The sequence below is a fragment of the Mandrillus leucophaeus genome, unplaced genomic scaffold, assembly GCF_000951045.1.
Source record: "Mandrillus leucophaeus isolate KB7577 unplaced genomic scaffold, Mleu.le_1.0 Scaffold1462, whole genome shotgun sequence".
NCBI lineage: Eukaryota > Metazoa > Chordata > Mammalia > Primates > Cercopithecidae > Mandrillus > Mandrillus leucophaeus.
Window position 1 is genome coordinate 86,378 of NW_012101435.1, and position 3,041 is coordinate 89,418.

General features: G+C 32.9%; 1 protein-coding gene across 1 annotated transcript in view; it reads left to right on the forward strand.

Annotated features, from left to right (window-relative positions):
• Window positions 1-2,123, forward strand: part of LOC105535462 (probable C-mannosyltransferase DPY19L2) — a gene marked incomplete at its 5' end in the record, with an annotated part of 83,760 nt that extends 81,637 nt beyond the window's left edge. The window contains one exon of the mRNA XM_011974565.1: window positions 371-2,123. Within this exon, the coding sequence (XP_011829955.1) occupies window positions 371-521 (151 nt within the window). The remainder of the gene's footprint in view (window positions 1-370) is intronic.
• Between the last annotated feature and the right edge of the window lie 918 nt (window positions 2,124-3,041).

A 3,041-nucleotide genomic window follows, 5' to 3' on the forward strand; every position in this document is an offset into this window, starting at 1 on the left:
ATTAGGTTTTAAGTTGTCTTATTTTACTACAAATGGGCCTTATGTTTAGATGGTGATGGCACTTGGAGAGTATATTTGTTTGTTTCATCTTGAAAGTGAGCTTTTAAATGTATATTTATGAATGTATATTGAAGGTTTATTATTAGGATATGTCTTTCATTTGGTAAGATGAGATGTGAAAATGCAACGTACTTAATTTCTATTTTTTAAATTTCTAAACATTGAAATTATGTTTTTTGAAATGACACTTTAAAATATTTAACTTATTAAATAAATCTGTCTCTGAAAATCTGGATGTTGTGTTATGTATCTATTTTTTCTAGACAGGAATACATTTCTAATAGGGATATATATGTCTATCTTTTCTCAGGCCTGGTTGCAGTATGCTTGAAATCTGGGATGTGGAAGACCCTTCCAATGCAGCGAACCCTCCCTTATGTAGCGTCCTGCTCAAAGATGCGAGGCCTTACTTCACCACAGTATTTCAGAATAGTGTGTACAGAGTATTGAAGGTTAACTGAGAAGGAAACTACCCATTACACTATGGTACAATGCTGTGTGTCAAAAACAATCACCCTTTGGCTTGTTTACATTAATAAAAATCACAAGCTTTAATAACAGACACTTAAAAATAAGATAAAAATGGATTGAAAGTTTTTCTGATTACTAAAAGGTAAATTACTTTTCTGTTCATTGAATGTCAGCCTTATTAAGCTTGTCATATAAATTATGAAATCATTCATGTCATACTGCATAAACGTTCATTTCAGAGTTTTAAAGTGAAATGTATATAAAAGAACAATGAATTTTAATAAATCAAGGGCACGTAAGTCCTTTTTCATCCAACTAGGTGAATTGCTTCAGATTTTCCCTAGTACCAGAGTGTACCTGCTCAAGCTCTTTGAACCACTTAGGGCAGAAGAATCAAGCTCTGAAATGATATCCTTACGATGCTGATGCTGGTCACAACCTCTTTACCTCTGTGAGGAAATTGTAACAGTGTGTCTTTTAAGGTGTTTTTATTTTACCAGCACTTAAGAAAAATCTCTAATACCTTTTAATGCTTTTTTTTAAAATAATTTCAAGTTGAAGTATTTTTAAAAACACCTTGTTTTGTAATGGTTTGACTCTCTTGAGATGTATTTACTCCACTAGATACATATTTGCCACTGGTTAGTTCTCCATCTGAGCTCAAGAGGTTATTCATCTCTCTTTAGATTCCAGTGGTTTTTCTTTTAACATCCAGGTAAAATAGAAATTGCTACAGTATACAACCAAATTTTGGAGTTAAACATAATCAGAAAAGAAAATCCAGTTAAATTTATCAAGTGAGATTTTCAGATCCTAGATCTTGAATAAAGCAAAGATCTTTTCATCTTGATGGCCCCAAAGCTTGTTGGTCATCGTCTTTATTCCCGGCCACTGTCTTCTTAAATAATATATTTTAAGCCCTCATTTGTTTTTGGTTTTGGATGAGGAAAGTCATGTTCTCTAAGTCCTCTCCCCTAATAAAACCTACCCAACAATAGTGCTTTGAAAAGTGGTAAATAGTTATCTTGAAGATACTCTTGCCAAATGCAAAGATAAACATTCTTTTTGTCTGCTTTATAAATATGAAATATGCCAGATCTATAGTATTTTAATGTGCATCTACTTTAAATGAGTCATCTTGGGGTTTTTATAATTCCCTTACATTCTTGCCCCTCTGTACTTGAAATAACAAAATGCCTTAATTGTATAGATGAGTTCTCTTACAATAGACAGGCAGTTATATGCAGCAAAACCAATAAAGTTATTTTTCAACTTTCACAGTTGTAAAATATTTTATAACAGGATGCAAAACAGCTAAGAAAACATGCCACATTTTATTTATTTTAGCATTTTCAAATAATTTGTTTTTGGTGTAAGCACAGGATAAAAAAGAAAGCGTCAAAGAAAAGAGACGTAACACTTAACATTCATAAAAATTAACAAAGTACATTTTGGATGATGTTTTTACAGGAAATATTTTAAATAAGTTGGTAGAATTTTTAAAACGGTACTCTATTAGCTAATAAAATATTCAGTACAAATATATGTTTGGATTTATGCATTAAAAAACTAATACAATTATTTTCAACTTTTGTATTTGTAAATTATTTTGGTACAGGAGACAAAGCATCTAAGAAAGCATGCCACACATTTTACTTATTTTAGCATTTTCAAATAATTTGTTTCAGTGATGTGTGGGGCAAAAAAGGAAAAGAGACATAATACCTAACATTCATAAAATTAAAGTAACACATTTCAGATGATGTTACAGTAGCAGAGACTTGGAACTAACCCAAATACCCATCAATGATAGACTGCATAAAGAAAATGTGTCACATACACACCATGGAATACTATGCAGCCATGAAAAAGGATGAGTTCATGTTCTTTGCAGGGACATGGATGAAGCCGGAAGTCATTGTTCTCACTCATAAATGGGAGTTGAACATTGAGAACACATGGACACAGGGGAATATCACACACTAGGGCCTGTTGGTGGTGGGTGTGAGTGGGGGGCAAGGGGAGGGAGAGCATTAGGACAAATACATAATACATGTGGGACTTAAGCCCTAAATGACGGGTTGATAGGTGCAGCAAACCACCATGGCACATGTATACCTATGTAACAAACCTGCATGTTCTGCACATGTATCCCAGAACTTAAAAGTAAAATAAATTCTAAAAAGTCAGTAGAACTCAACAAAAAATGGATGAGCTGTATTAATAAAATGTTCCATACACATATGATGTTTTCATATATATTTATGTTATTTTCATGTACTCTCGGTGTTAAGTAACAGTAAAGCCCTTGAAGATCCTGTTTTCTGTCTTTTCTCATCCTTCACAATGCATACATTTTGAAATTGAAATTGTTCTGATATAAAGGGAGAAATCACAGGTTGCTGGGCTTACTAGCTGTGTTTACATTGGCAGTGCTGTTTCTTAGGCATTTAAAAATGATTCTGTGTAGTCTTACACAGAAGGCAATACACTATGATGGAAATAGTGTG